The sequence below is a fragment of the Enhydra lutris genome, unplaced genomic scaffold (genome assembly GCF_002288905.1).
Source record: "Enhydra lutris kenyoni isolate GAN:26980312 unplaced genomic scaffold, ASM228890v2 scaffoldscaffold12, whole genome shotgun sequence".
NCBI lineage: Eukaryota > Metazoa > Chordata > Mammalia > Carnivora > Mustelidae > Enhydra > Enhydra lutris.
The window spans coordinates 45030109-45043776 of record NW_019154096.1 but is presented as its reverse complement, the minus strand read 5'-3'; the positions used below and the strand labels follow the sequence as shown (position 1 = coordinate 45043776).

The 13668-nt window shown below is 40.7% G+C and overlaps 1 protein-coding gene across 2 annotated transcripts in view; it reads right to left on the bottom strand.

Moving 5' to 3' along the window:
- LOC111144804 (polycomb group ring finger 5) overlaps positions 1-11944 on the bottom strand; it is a 69834-nt gene extending 57890 nt beyond the window's left edge. Inside the window, exons 1-2 of one of the 2 annotated variants that reach the window (XM_022499290.1) lie at positions 11930-11944; positions 9608-9896 (exon numbers count right to left, since the gene is read on the bottom strand). In XM_022499290.1, coding sequence (XP_022354998.1) covers positions 9608-9719 — 112 coding nt within the window. In that variant the 5' untranslated portion in view covers positions 9720-9896; positions 11930-11944. Of the gene's footprint in view, positions 1-9607; positions 10062-11929 lie in introns of those variants that run through there. The other variant, XM_022499289.1, reaches the window with a different exon arrangement.
- Positions 11945-13668: the final 1724 nt, after the last annotated feature.

The following is a 13668-nucleotide window of genomic DNA, read 5'->3' as shown; positions in this document are numbered from 1 at the left end:
GCATACCTTCTCCTCTCCTCAAATCCCCAACATTTCCTCCCCATCCTCACTTTCCACTGATCACCTCACTTCCTTTTTACTGAAAGCAAAAGGAAAAAAAGAAAAAAAATTGAAACAAAGAGAATTCATACCGCCACATCTATTTACTTACTAGCATCTATACTCTCTGCTCTTGCCTATCTCTAAAACATTCCTGTGCCTATCTAAAGCCAGTCTCAGCCTGTGCACTAGACCCCTCCCAGTGACCCAAGAACATTGCTCCAGTGCTTCTCCCCTTTCACTTACATTAGTCTTTTGCTGAGATTCCCAACAATATTCAAAAATATGTTTCCATCTTAAAAACCAAAAACTAAAAAAATTCTGTTGACCCTACTTCCTTTGTGAGCTATCACTCCATTTCAGAGTGAAATACACTCATTCACTCACTCCCTAGCACCGCTCTTTCCAATTTTTTCACCTTCTTTACCTTAAGGTTAAATACTTGTATAATCATAGTACAATTATCAAAACCAGGAAATTAAGAAATTTCCATCCTCTCACACCTATCCAGACTTTCGTTCCTGACCACTCCATTGATTATCTGTGACCTCCATGTAGTTAAACCTAGAGGTCTAGTCTCAGTGCCCCCTACTCAACACAGCCGATCTAGTTGACTTCTCCTCCTTGACAGGATAAGCAGTTTTTCTCCTAACTCATGCCTCTTCCTCTCCTTCTTAAAGCCCCAGGGTCAGTCTTTCAACTTCTCAATCTACACTCATTCCCTTGGTGCTTCCATTGTTGACAAACCATATGCTCATAAACTCCAGACGCATGTGTCCACCTCCCAACTCGGTATCTCTGTTTGGATGTCTCACAGTTGACATTCAATTGCCAAAAAATAGCCACCTGATCTTCCATCCTCAGTTTTTCCTGTATGATTTGATGATATCTTTATCCTTCAAATTCCTGAGGCCAAAAATCTTAGACGATATCCTTGATTCCTTTTTTTAAAAATTTATTTGACAGAGAGATATCACAAGTAGGCAGAGAGGCAGGCAGAGAGAGAGGGGGAAGCAAACTCCCTGCTGAGCAGAGAGCCTGATGCGGGACTTGATCCCAGGACCCTGGGATCACGATCCGAGCCGAAGGCAGAGGCTCTAACCCACTGAGCCACCCAGGCGCCCCTGATTCCTTTTTCTTAATGACAGTTCATTGGCAAATACAACTCTACCTACAAAATAGAACGAGAATCTGACCACTTTTCCCACCACTACCACCACGTTGTGTAAGCCATCACTACCTCCTGCTTGGCTTATTGTAATTATTCCTAACAGGTCCATTTTCAATGGTCGTCTGAATGATCCTTTTAAATTTAAGTCAGATCATGTCATTCCTCCACTCAAAACCCTGCTGAATTGGGTCTTCATTTCTCTCAGAGTAAAAGCCAAAATCCTTAAGATGGCCCCACAAGAACTGTGCACTGTGTCTGGGGCCCACATCACCCCATTAGCTTTCCCAATTCTGCTTTGCTCCTCACCGTCCAGCCATAGTGGGCTCCTGGCCACTTCGCAGCCTGACAGGCACGTGCCTCCTTAGAGCCTTTGCTCTTGCTGTTTCTCTACCTGAAATATTCTCCCCTCAGACCTGTGATTAGCTAATAACTCCTTCGCCTCCTTCAGTCTGTTCAAATGTCATTTAATGAGGTCTACCCTGAACATAGGCTTATTTTAAATTGTAACATCTCACTGACAGCCCAATTCCCTTTACCCAGCTTGACTCTCCTTTTTTTTTTTTTTACAGCATTTAGCACCTTCCACGATACACTATGATTTCCCTATTGCCTTCTGTGCTGCCTCATGTGTCCTGGGTGCCTAGTATAGTACCTGGAGGAGAAGGTTCTCAGTAAATATTTATGGAATAAACAAGGACATGGGGTTAGGAATTATAGAAGGAGGCAGGATTCTAGGGCCTATAGTGTCCTATTGTGGTCAAGTCAGAGATCAGCCTACATTTTCAACTTAGGTAAGGGAAGAGATTTTCTCTGAGTTTACTAGCAATCTTTCTGACAATTTAAAAAAGTTAATTCAACACAAATTTAAAAGTTTTAGTTTTCTAAAATACAATAATTTTCTGCTAACTGAGTAAAGAAATTCAGCGGTTGAGCATTCTGAGAGAACAAAGCTTTGTCCACTGGTTTTTAAATTTTTGATATAATATAGTAGTCTGGTAAAAACCAGTATGTTATAAAACATCAACAGTTATAAAAAGTCTTCAAAGTATCCAAAGAGAAATTATCTTTTGTCTTTTCTACATGTTTGAACTGTATTCATATTGTTTACATTCGAACATGTGTCAGACTTTTTTTTTTTTAATTTTTTTTTTTTTAAATTTATTTGACAGAGATCACAAGCAGGCAGAGAGGCAGGCAGAGAGAGAGAGAGGGGGAAGCAGGCTCCCTGCTGAGCAGAGAGCCCGATGCGGGGCTCGATCCCAGGACCCTGAGATCATGACCTGAGCCGAAGGCAGAGGCTTAATCCACTGAGCCACCCAGGCGCCCCCCCCCCTTTTTTTTTTAAACAAACTCTATTTATATAGGCATAGAGAAAGAATGCTGTCAGCGGTTTGGGGGGCAAAGGGAGAGGGAGAGAGAATCTTAAGTGGGCTCCACACTCAGCATGGAGCCCAATGTGCATAGCTTGATCTTATGACCCTGAGATAGTGACCTGAGCCAAAATCAAGAGTTGGATGCTTAATCAAATGAGTCACCCAGAAGCCCCTGTGCTAGACTCTTAAACATAACTGTGCACTAACTGTGACTTCTAATTCTTAATAATTACATATTTTAGGGTAGATATTTTTTCTCACTCTTATCAGTGGTATTGGTTCCAAATGATTATGACCTAGATATAATTTATTCTCAGAAGCCAATATAAGACAATTTCATTTTTTAATTTGTTAGCCCCAAGTTTTGGCTTTGAGTGTCCACTATGATATTTTGCTCAACTGTTTAAACATTCTTTACTATCTAATGCAGTTTCAAAAGCTAAAAGAACCATAAATTTAATACAATTTTCTTTAGCATTATTGTTAATAACAGATGACACCTAGACTGTTTAAGACCTATAATTACTCTTACTTAAAAAGAATCATCAAAATGAATACTATAATCACTTTCATGAATGAGTGACTAGTTTCTGCCAAAATATTGTTTGAAAGATCTAACAGTGTACCAATGACCTCATTTCTAATACAATCCTGAAAACATTATATTTGCTACCTATTGAGAATTTAAATGTAATTGCTAATTAGGCCTTTGGTTTTTATTCTAAAAACAAGTCTTGGCCCTAAAAATTGAATTTTATAAAGAATACATTATTGGAAAGTTCAATTTCTAACTCCATTATAATGGCTATTTATTCAGAATTAATAAATTCATATCATGATTGGGTACATAAGACAAGTATCCTGTCATGCAAACATAGCAGGAAGAGGCTTTTTATATACATATAAAGCCTATATATATATATATATATATATATATATATATATACACACACATATGTGTATATGTGTGTGTGTGTGTGTGTGTATATACATATATATATACATATATATATGTTTACTTGAAGAAATTTCAAAAGTCAAAACCAAGCAGAAAGAAGAAAAAATAAAATTAGGAAAATGTCATAATTAATTATGAAGATATGCCAGTCAGATGTCCAGGATTCAGAATCCAGCTCCAGCATTTACTAGCTTTGTTACTTGAACTTTCTGTGTCCTGTCTCTGTGAAAAATACTGGAATAAAATTTGAAATGCTCTTCTTTCAAGCCTTCTCACAACTTGCTATTTCCTATTATTTTGGTCTCTGCTCAAATGGTAACTCCCAAGAAAGACCTTCCTCTGTTTTATTTTTTTCTCATCATTTGATACGCATAACATCTGAAATGATACTGTTTACCTGCTTATTGCCTGCCTCTTCTATTAGACCACAAGTTCCAGGAGGGCAAAGATTAGGCAGATCTTGTTTATTGCCCTGTTTCCACGGGCTAGAAGAATGACTAGGGCAATGTAGGTGTTGAATGGTTAAATAATCCCACCTAACTAGAAGGTTCTTGGGAAGATTAAATAAGATAATAAATGTAAAGCTCATGACCACAAACACAACAAACATTCAATAAATAACAGCTATTAGTTTACCTTTTATTAGCATTTATTTTAATTACAGTATGATTTAATTACTGTCTGATTATAAACTGCCTGACTGAAGTATGCTAGTATTATAAATGTCTGGTCACGAGCTGTGCTTTTCAAACTCGTACACCACAGAATCACCTGAAGAGCTTCTTATTACACGGATTTCTAGCCTTGTCTGCAGAGACTTTGATTCAGCAGGTATACGGCAAGGCTCAAGAATTTGCACTTTTTTTTTTTTAAATATATATATATATTTTTAAGTATTTTATTTATTTGACAGAGATCACAAGTAGGCAGAGAGGCCGGCAGAGAGAGAGGAAGAAGCAGGCTCCCCGCGGAGCAGAGAGCCCGATGCGGGGCTTGATCTCAGAACTCTGGGATCATGACCTGAGCTGAAGGCAGAGGCTTTAACCCACTGAGCCACCCAGGCGCCCCAAGAATTTGCACTTTTAACAAGTTCCCAGATAATGTTGCTGCTGGTGGGAGCCACTAGCCTGGAGGCCGCACTTTGAATAGCAAGTGTATGTAGCCCAAGGTTTTAAACATTGAATATCTACACATCAAGAGATCTCTGTACCTTAAAATACTTATGTATTTATAACACGTTTTCCAAAACAATAAACGGTTGGTCATACTTAAATTTTATCATCTTCTGATTAATTGTTCCTTCATGTTTACTAATTATCACATAAAATCACCAAGTCCCTTAACTGTCACATCAACTATGCTTAATTATCAATTAATCTGTCTTCTATGCATAAGTTAAAAACTAAGTACAACAATGTTTTTCCAAAGAATTTGTACCTAGTGAAGGGATTACCACCATAGTCTCTGAAAGGGCACAAAGAAGAAAGCTTTCCTTTCCCATACCACAGATTTCTATGTGTATAACCCTCTTTTTTTTTTTTTCCCCTGAGGAAAGAATCAGGACTCTTAAGGAGTTCTCTAACCACAAAAGAGTTAAGAACCACTGCACTGTATTCTTCACATTTTTGCTCCTGGAACAAATCTCCTTTGTTTCTAAGTTAAGTGAAAGTTTCTAAGTTAAGTGAAAAGTCTTTCATTTTAAGCCAACAACCTATACAACCACAAGCAAATATACTCTAAGTAACCTCAAAAACTTTCTGAGGATCCTAGTACAAGAGACAGAGCATCCCTTACTCTAGAACTGCCAATCTCTGGTCTCCAGTCCAGCATCTCTCCCAAAGACCTACATGGCTTCCACCTATACTGTAGAAGACAGTTTTTCAAAATACGTAAATCCTAACTGACATTGCCTACATGCCTTTCAAGCTACTTATTACTGCATGTGAATCTTTAAAAGGAAAAACAGTAAAATAATCAACAAATCGGTCATCTATTTATTCATTTAATCACTATTAAGCACTCAAGTACCAGGTACCAAAGATACACCAAATCTGCCTGTGGCGTATCTTGGAGGAGAGGAGTTTTAAAGGATGGGTAACGGCTAGCTGGGCATATGGGCTAAGTGCATTCCAAGGAGAACACACAGCTGAGCCAAGTATGTACATGTGTGTGAAGTAGGTGGTGAGGGAGGAAGAGGTGGGCATAGCTAAGTAGCTTTAATTTCTCCTGAGAGCACTAGGATATCTCTAGGAAATTCTGGGGTGGTTGAAGAGTGAGTGATGAAGACAGGAGCTACTTCAAATGATCACGCATTGACACAGGTTAGAAGTGGGCTGCAGTGACTGGTGAGAAGTAATGAGGGTCTGAGAGAACAGTAACAGGGGGTGTAAGTGAAGGGACAGATTTAAGGGATATTAAAGAGAGAAGCCAGACAGGACTTGGTCCCTATTTTGTTAAGGAGGATAAACAGAGTCAAGTATGGAGCTTATTTCCTGGGGGGATAACTCAGTGTCGGCACCCCATTCATTCATTTTTCGACATGCAGAGCCCCAGGTGGCTTTAGGACACCCAAGTGCATATCGAGTAGGATTTTGAAACTCTGAAGGAAGGTCTATGCCAAATATAAAGATCTGGGAGACATCAGCACATGCAGCTTAAGTCCCACAGTCGATGAGCTCACATAGAAAAGAAAAAGATCCAAATACACATGTAGAAATTTCTTCTTGGCTTATGAGTTTTTCCTGATAGATTTTAAGTTCTGAATTTGTCTTTTTTACCACTCTGCCCCAGTGGCTAGCAAAGTGCCTGACAACTAATTATTTTAAGTAATTCAATAATTATCTATTATTTGGGTAGACATGTTTATTTTCTTAGGGTATTTTTTTACTTGGGTTAAAGTTATCTCATAGATCTATAACCACAGTTAATGTGGATTTTAATTCATCTAGCATGAAGTGACCATTCAAAGCTATGACTCGTTTCTGTTTTAATTTCTGCCTTGTTTTAAAATTTCTTCTTTTTATCAAGTGTCCTTGGCCTGCTGAAGAGAAGTGGTGTTAACAGGTGAGATATGAGCATACTTAAAATGGGGCTTTTATAAGAGTTTTTTTGTTTTGTTTTGTTTTTTTGCAACTCTTTGCCAGGAACCTGGGACACAGTCTGCCCTGCCATCTCTGCCTCTCCCATCCTTCTAACTGGCCCTTTCTCTTCCGTGCAGCTGTGGAGCTAACATCTTCAAGGCCTACTGTAGTCAGTCATCCTGCTGGTCCTGTTGGACCTTATTTCTACATCGATGGGGAAGCCAGGCAAGGTTAGCTCCATAATTTCTCAATGGGAGAAAGGCTCACAAAATCATAGTATTTGTACAAAGTTATTTTAATGAGATATTCTTTTTATTTGCCTAAATCAAGATAAAAAATATGGTGTACTATAATGTCACTTAACATTTCTCACTTTCCTCCTCTCTCATTTGGCCATCTGACTTTTCTATTCCCTACTCTCTCAAATCGCAGTTTCATTAAATATGACCCACATTATACATAAGATAACTGGGTAAAATCAAAGACCCAACCAATGACTGAGGAACACTAATTTGCAGAACTGTTTATCATTACAAATAAGAGGATACTTTGCAAATAGGATAGTTTTTGCTTACAAGCCCCAACATAAATACAAACAAAATAATACCCAGAAATTGAGGGACAAGAAAGTGCATTAAGATGAGTACTACAGGACTGTCAGGTCTCCACAGACACTGGGTTGAGTACCTTACTTCTTCATCATTTACTCTATTCTGTATTCCTGCTGATGATAAAGGTCACATTTATGATTCACCACTGTTTTTTAATTCCACTTCAGCTACGTACATTTTCTCTCAGTAAAGGGGCCTGATGACAGCCAAGGAGTTTTTCAGGCTAGAATGACTTGTGCAATTAAACTGTCATTTACCCCTTTAGACTTTAAACTACTATTGCAAACATAAACATTGCCCTTGCTTATAACCCGTTTATACTTCTGGAATCTTTTGTTTTCCTCCCAAAAAGTGACATTTAAATTGAGATTTCATTATGCCCCAGAGAAAATTTTCTTTCAGAAAAACAGATATAAAATCTGTGTAAGAAAGGCAGAAATTGGGAGAATCTGGGCTTTATTCTCCTTTTCCAGGGTTGATAGTTTTTGCTAGAGAAATCCAAATGTGAAAAAAATGCACAAATATTAGAAGGAACAAAACAAAACAGACTGGGACCATGTCTCGGTACCATGCTTGGTATAGCAGGAAACATGGAAGTGTAACAGAAAGTCCTTGTCCTAGAGTAGCCACATCCACTGGCTCTTCCTCCAAAATACATCCACAATCCAATCACTCTTCCCAGGCTCCAGTCTCACACCTCTTTACTCTGGTTGAAGACTCTATAATCTTTCAGGAGACCTGCAGTGACTGCTGTTGTATAAACCTCCCTGCCTCAAAGCCTTATTTATACTGGCTTTTCCCTCTGTCTAGAATGCTCTTCCCATATATCCACAGAGCTCAGCTCCTTCAGGTTTGCGTTCAAATGTCATCTTATCAAAGACATCAACCCTGACACTCTATGTAAAATAACCCCATCTGTCCTACCTACAGCCCTTCTTTGTTCTCTTTATAGCATTCATCACTATCTAACATGGCACATGTTTATTATCAGTTTCATAATAAACACTAGAATGTTAAATTCCACTAGAATGTTAAACTTCACAAAAGCATAGATTTTTTATTCTATTTTGTTCACAGTTGTATCCTTTCTGGAATGGATGGTGCCTGGCACACAGGATGTATTCAATAAATATTTGTTTGATGATATTGAACTGGCAAATGTTCAGGTTAAATAATAATATAGGCCAACAGTAAATTAATATTTCAAGACCATTCATAGTTAATTGTTAATTGAATAGCATAGGCCGGTAATAACCAAAGGTAATATATATCACCATCACTTGGAAAGGTTTTCCAAAGTACACACACATGGACCTCACCACCACTGATCCACCACACTGTCTTCTACTGATAGGCTAGGTGACAAAGAAACTTGGTAAGAGTTCCACAGATATGATCATATTAGAACAGAGATTTTCAAAGTTGATCATGCTTCAGAATCACCTAAAGGGCTTACTGAACACAGATTGCTGGGCCCACTCCCAGAGTTTCTGATTCAGTAATTCTGGAATGGGGCCTGATAATGTGCATTTCTAACAAGATCTCAGGTGATGGAGAGGCTGCAGGGTTTTTGGTCAAAGGGTACAGAATGTCAGTTAAACAGATGAGTAAGTCCTAGAGACCCACTGCACAGAATAGCCTATAGTTAACATTACTGTGTTGTATGCTTAAAATTGGCTAAGAGGGTAAATTTTAAGTGTTCATATCACAAAAATATAATAGTAAGAGCTGGGAGAAAACTTTTGGGGGTAATGGACAGGTTTGTGGCACAGATGTGGTGATGTTTTCATGGGTCTATACTTATCCCTAAACTCATCAAGTTGTATACATTAAATGTGTACCGTTTTTTTTGTATGTCAACCATACCTCAGTAAAGGGACATAAAAAAAGCCAATGAACTGAAGTACGCATACCCAAGCAAAACCTGAGAGCAGATCAAGTCCTTCAATATACTTTTTAATATTTTTTTCCCAAAATCTATTTAGGCTTGGTTTATTTTTTCTTAAAGATTTTATTATTTCAGAGAGAGAGAGTGAGTGTCTGTGATATACTTTTTTTAAAAATCAGAAACCTAAAATAGTTCAATTTTTAAAAAACTATAACCAATAACAACATGTTTATGATTTTTAGAACATTAAGATTAGATAAAAGTCAACTATTACATAAGAAATAAGAAAAAATTACAAGAAAAATTTCATGCCACTGGTATCCCAATGACAAATTTAATCCTGAAAATAAACTCAAAGTTAATGATTCTTGGAATACTCATAGTTTTGAAAGTGAAAATCTAGATATTAAAAATAAATCTGGTAGTTTTAAGAGAACAAATGTAACCCATAACTTTTGATGGGTAAAGGACATACAAGACTACTTACAGGTATGGAGGCATTCCGTCACTGTAGTTGGCTTGATCAGATACCCTTTACAGATGTAGCAGGTGATGTAAGGATTGAAATCTTTCACCAAGTGTTTCCTTTGGGTAGCCATTCGTGGTTAGCTAGGCTTTAGTAGTTCAGGCAAAGAGGGGTAGTAAGTGGATGAAGTTTGATCCCAGGAGCTGGTGTGGAGTTCCCAACTGGATGTCCTGAGGCATGAGAACTAACATCCAGATTTATCACGAGATCGCTGGTCATCACTCCTTTTGGTGATTCGGCTTTCCCATATCTGTTTCCACAGTAATTTTAAAAAGATAAGAGAAAAAAGTGTCAAATTCCTCATACTATATTAATAACATTAGCGGCAAGTGTTACATGCTCCCAATTGGGTGAATGGGTGAACAGAACATGTCTCTTACTATCACATTAATTTGTAAACCTGCTATGATTTAATTCAGGATGGCAGATACATCAAATCCTGGAGCCTTCACTATCACCTCTAAAAAAATGACACCCAAGGCGGTTAACTCCAGTTTTGGTATCTTTACCTCTTCAGTAATGCATTTTAGCTATCTGCTCGACTGCTTTATTAGGAGTTCTTACCAATACAAGTTATAAGATTCAAAACTGAAGTCACTGTCCTCCCTACCAATATGCTGCCTATTTCCATTTTGTACATCTAGTCAGGGAAATCAAGTTGATGTCTTTTTCCATTCCATCCATAGCCACCCTACTTAAGCTTACTTCTCCACCTGCAGTCCATCTTACATTCTACCAGCTTTATTTTATTCTATCACATTTGGGTCTTCTTCTCAGAGACTGCCAATGTCTCCTTTTTACAAACAGAAAGACATTTAAATTCCTTAGCTTTCCATACAAGACCTTCCACAGGCAGACATTAGCATACCCTTCAACACTTTTCTTTAGGCAAACTGAAAGGATCACTCTCTCACAGTCCATTCTGCATGGGCAATATACCCTGTGCCCAACAAGCCCTCCCTTATTTTGTCTAAATCCTACCTACATCCTTTGAAACCCTTCTCCAAAGTTACCCTCAGCGTACTCTCAAGTTTAATCCTTCTCTTTTGTAACATTTTCCTTTTGATTCATAGTTACATTCATTCTTTAGGTCCTCTATTAGACTACACAATCTTTGATAGGAACTAATCACATTTAGTAAATGTATAACCTGGGCAACGTTAGTTATACTCTCTAAATCTGTTTGTTTAAACTGTAAAATAAAAATAAGAGTGCCAGCTCCCTAAGAGTAGTGAGGATTAAATGAGACCATATACATAAAGCTAGCACACAGTAAAAGCTAAAAGTCATTATTTTTTCCCCAGAAATATTTAGCCTTCTTGGCTGGTAGATGGGGTTGTTAAAGGAAAAATAAAGTTTAAAAGGTTTCTCACAAACAAATGTGTTCTCTGAGAAAACAAGGTATTGATTTCCCAAGTTAATCCTATAAACAGGAACTTTTCTCCTATCTTAGCTGTTAACTCACAGTTATAAAGCAAGCGGGGAGGCAAAAGGCATCATTCCACGGACACATCGCCATTAAGAATGTGCACGGAATAGGTTCTGCGTGGTACCATCCCACCCGCTCAGGAAAGTTATGGCCAGGGTGTAACATAAAGGGAGCATAAATAACAGCCAAGGGGGTCTGGGTTCTGGTCCTTAGCCCTGTATGACCTTCAGTAAGGCATTTAATACCCGTGCCCGGGTCTCAGCTTCTCCGCTATACATAGGGACTAACGGCCCTGCCTTTTCCACAGGTTTGCCAGGAAGCTCCAGAGCTGAGAGTCTTCTGAAAGAGGAAATACATGGTCCCGACCTCGGGAGGTATGAAGAGAGTAAGCCACAGAGCTCTGTCACCAAGACAGTTAAAGGAAGCAAGTACTTGCAGTGACGGGGCGACACGGAACTTTTCCGCGTCCTCCGGCGGGACCCGGCGCCACGGCCCTGGGCGGTCCGAGCACTAGTCCGACCCGCCCGCCCGGCAGGTGCGCGGGCCCGGGCCGGGAGGACGTGACGCTCCCGCCCCGCCGGGGCTACGCGGGGGAGGACGCGCCGCCTCCCCCGGGGCCGAGGGCCGGCAGCCCGCCGCCCTCTCCGCGCCCGAGGGCAGGACGCGGCTCCGAAGCCCCCGGAGCCCCGCTAGCCACCCCTATCCCCGGCCCCGAGGGGCTCTCCCGGCTTCAGGCAAGGCCGGCCGCGGCAGGTGCCTGGAGATGCCGCTCCCGCCCCGGGCGCAAACTTGCCCTGGGAGCGCGGGGGCGGCCTGGGCCCCTTGGCCGCCTCTTCAGCCCTCCCGGTACCTACCCCGCGGCCGCCGCCGCCGCCGCCACCACCGCTCCTCGCCCGCCAGCGCGCCGGCCTCAGAGGGAAGGAAAGTGAAAGAGAAACAGCGCCCGCCGCGGCCTGGCCGGTCCCCGCGCCCCGTCCGCCCTCCCCCTGCAGGCGGGAGCGCGCCGGCTCCGCGGGGCCACTCGGCTCAGGCCCGATAGGGCGCGGCGCGCCTCGGGGCCCAGGGCCGGTGCCGCCTCCAAGGGCAACTCCACCCCCTTTCAACCGCCAGGGCCGCCGGCCGGCCACGCCCCCGGCGCCACGCCCGCAGGCCACGCCCGCCTGCCCGCACTCCTCGCAGGTGCTTTGGCCTCTCCGCTCGCCTTGCTGCCGTGGCTTCAGTGCGACACGTGGCCTTGGCCAAATTTTATCTCGGTTCTTCTCCTCACCACCCCTCCCGGTTGTTTTCATCATAACAATGTCTGGTACATTTTCCCTGGTGGGTTTAAAAGCAATGGTCAGTGTTGATAATGAGTCACCCTGCGAAAGTGTCTTCCCCAAGCCAGTCCCACCTGCACGCAGCGGGGACGAAGACATTCCTTGATTTGCACCTTATGCAAAAATCACTAACGAACTTGCTACTGTGGGGTGGGGGTTGTTGACGACCGTAAGCAAGCAGGAGCGTTGTGGCGGGGAGTGGGGGGTTGGTGGGTGGGAGTATCAGTAGAAAGGTAAAGAGTTATTACTATTTGCTAGGTTATAAACAAACACCCCAGTTCTCTTTCTAGTGGCTTTGAGATCTACAAGAGACCACTGACTGCTAAAGATTTATTCAAAGGCATGCATTAAAGGATTCCTTAACGTCATTCAATCCTATTCTACTGCATTCCAAAAACTTACAAATTTCTACCACAACCTCTATTTTGCTAAACATTAAATTAGACCTGGTTCTTTGCTTCTTAGAAGACTGCAATCAAGTAATCCTAGGGTGGCAGGCAAATCAGTGTGGTCTCCATCAGTAAAACAAAAGTTAAAACAAACATCCCAAAGGGAATCAGTAAAGGGTGGTTTCAATTTATGTATTAGAGGAAAAGGTGTTGTAATTACATAATTCTGCTTCTGTAGAAGTGAGAGTGGTGGGGGCTGGGGAACTGACAGTACTGGGGTTGGGGTGGAGGATTAATGCAAAGTATTTGTTTTATCTCCTATTGAAAGTAGTCACTATCCTTATTATCAGAGGGATAGATTGTGGAGATGGTTCTAGTGGTAAACCAACAAACCCAACAACCATGGGTCCAGCAACCAAACAGGTGTTCCAAGATCTATTTCGAATTTGAATACATCAAAAGAGTAGAGAAAGACATCTTTTAAAAAATATCTAATTTACAGTTAATCTTATGTAGAGGGAACATAACATTTAAAAAATACCATTGCTAATATCACAGCAGGAGCAATACATTTTCTCAAACAGCTTTCAAGGACCACATTTTTATAGTCCTTATAAGAACCATTTTGCAAAAGCATACATGCCAATTTCTAAGCTAGGATCAGCTTCAATAAGTCAAGCACTCACAATGAGCACAGAAAACAAGTTTGGTTAAATGACTTTATAGATGAAGGTACTTTCAGATCTTTCATCTCAGAGAAAAAACAGATCAATATGTGAAAAGTCACCCTGTTTCAAGCAATGGAATACACTTCTGTATATACTATTATAAATTGGTATTTTCCTATTTTGCATCTGAACCCATTTAAAATATATTTTTAAAGAATAA